Below are 2483 nucleotides of genomic sequence, written 5' to 3' on the forward strand. Positions count from 1 at the left end.
GTGCCTTTTTGAGTGGTGTACCGCCAGCTCACCTAGCGCAATCCGCGCATGAGCTGGGGGGGGGAGTGATCCATCCGCATTTCTTATGTCTGTTAGCACGTCATATGGCGTGACAGCTGTCACGCCAAAACATCTGGAGCGCACAAATTACGTGCCACGACCGAGTTAGTCGCTATCCGCAGGTGGCTAAGCCAACCGAAGGTAGTTAGGCGAACCGCGCATTGATTTAATTGAGACTTTGGGTGTTGCCTGACTAGCGTATAAGGCGCTTTCCGTTGTGATTTGAGGATGTTAGGTTGTCGTTCATCTGTCGTTAGTCGGATGAGCGTTACGCATCCAGGGTAGGGCCGGGTGTGATAAGGCCCGGCGTGGATCAGTCGGTACTTCGCCATAAATGCGAGTGCGAAGAGGCCAAACATTTGTCGTTTGGCTCTCGAAGCAACTCTTCGTGAGCGTATAGACCATTATATTATTGAAGATAATATAATTATAGGAGGGTTGATAGGACTGTTTGGTGTAACAAGACTGCAATCCTACCCTACCTCGACACGCGCAGCAGAGCAGGATAGACAGAGAGTGTACACACAGCATTCCATAAGGTCCGCCCTTAGTGCTCCTACCTCTAGGCTCGACAGGGATCCGTTCCCAGCCCGTCCTCGCCTACTGCGATCGCGCAAATCAAGTTAACGAAGCTGGAGTGAGCCAGCCAAGTCAAGCCGGAGCTTTAAGGAGAGCTCCTATTCTATAATCATCATATCCCCCATATGGCGTGACAGGCGATGCCTCGGACGTGCCTCGACCTTGCCTCGGCCGTACCTCGACCTTGCCTCGGCTGTACATACCTCGACCTTGCCTCGGGTCTCTCGGCCGCGTATCTCAGACGTGTCCTCAGGTCCAGGGATGGTGGACATCTGTACGATACTTCCATTGGTACTGGTATATAAGACACGAGTTGTGCAAGTCTTCGCATCTCATCTTTGTATGGATCGGTATTCCTTAGTGGGAATCTCCTAAAGTCTTCCTGCCATTCACCACTCACCTACCGATTGTAATACTTATATTGCAACCAGTCTCCTTGCCTCCTTCATATTCTTAACACACCGGTCAGTCCCAGACACCTCCACACCGGGCGCGGCTAGCGGTGGACCGGTGGAAAATGCTCGCTAAGAAGTGGCTAGACAGCAGGCGGGTCGGGAGTTGAGGGTTTAGGATGATTTGGTTGCGGTCGGGTCTTTTAGCCTAGTAGCGTGGCCTTCAGAGCTTTGGTAGGGGGTGCTTCTCGCTGTAGGACCGAGCCGGTGTCTTTGCTCAGGCTTCAGGATGTTAGGGTCGCCGTCGTGAGTTTGTTGGGGTGGTCGTTGGGCGTCCTCTGGTTTCGCGTTCTGTGTTGATGTTGATGTTGTTACAGGGTGGTTAAGCTTCGCCAGTGGACTCCTTGCCGAGGCAATTCCCTGCTCTCCCCTGCTAGAGGGGCACCCTAAGCCTGTGTTGTCTGTCGCGCGCGTGTTGCCTCGGGGGAGGAGGAGTGTTTTTTGGCCGCGCGTTGGTGGTGTGGCGGCCGAAGGGGCCGTACTCGGGCGGCCGTGGTTGGCTGGGGTTGTGTTCTACTGCAGTGTAAGGGCCCTTGGCAGCTGGTCTCCCCGCTTCCCGTCTCTACCATTCCTTGCACGGTCAGCCAGCACGTTCGAGTCGACATAGCCATGAGAATACGGTTAAGGGAGACAGGAGCACAGAAGTGTGTCGGTCATTTCCAACAAGTGTGTCGGTCATTTCCAACACCCCCCCGTGAGTGACACTCTCTTGCTACGGGCCGTCCCGTGCCTCATCCCGGTCTCCCATTCTCTGGGCAACAGCCAGTGAGTATCAATACGGCGACCTCTCGATAGTCAAGAACTTCGAGGTGACTGTTGAGGAAACGGTCCTCTCCCAACTCGTGTGGTTGTCGACCAGGGGATTTGACCCCGGGTCTGCACCTGACTAATGGGGAAATCTTACCCCAGAACCTTATGGGGCTACCGATGCGTATCCGGTAGCTAAGTGATAGACATTAGGGCACCGTCTGGACGGCGCAGTGAGATCGCGGAATGTACGTGCAGTTAGATCGCGGAATGTACGAGTTTTCCGCTAGCGCCGGTATTTAGGGCGGTGACTGCGCCTATTAGTTTATCTCACAACGATCGGTATTCCTACCAGGAATCTCCTCAAGTCCTGCCGAACGCTAACAATACTCTTTACATTACTTGTAACAGTTTATCGTGCTAAATATCTTCGCCACCGGCAATCCTTCCGGAATAACAATTAGCGTTAGCTGTCACCGTCGCCAATTCTTCAATAGGTTATGAGCCCCGATTAGCGCCGACAGTTATCGCCCAATTGTTATTTCTATCCCTCATCAACAATGGTTAAGGACAAGCTTGATGAGTCGCTGGATCTCAACAACTACTCTACCTGGCAAATTCGATTTAGCGCGATGTGCATGGAGC

At 53.2% G+C, this 2483-nt stretch overlaps 1 protein-coding gene across 1 annotated transcript in view; it reads right to left on the reverse strand.

Moving 5' to 3' along the window:
• Nucleotides 1–911, reverse strand: part of VOLCADRAFT_97551 (uncharacterized protein) — a gene marked incomplete at both ends in the record, with an annotated part of 1692 nt that extends 781 nt beyond the window's left edge. Inside the window, one exon of the mRNA XM_002956537.1 lies at nucleotides 817–911. Coding sequence (XP_002956583.1) covers nucleotides 817–911 — 95 coding nt within the window. The remainder of the gene's footprint in view (nucleotides 1–816) is intronic.
• Nucleotides 912–2483: the final 1572 nt, after the last annotated feature.

This window comes from Volvox carteri (assembly GCF_000143455.1).
Source record: "Volvox carteri f. nagariensis unplaced genomic scaffold VOLCAscaffold_62, whole genome shotgun sequence".
Taxonomy (NCBI): domain Eukaryota; kingdom Viridiplantae; phylum Chlorophyta; class Chlorophyceae; order Chlamydomonadales; family Volvocaceae; genus Volvox; species Volvox carteri.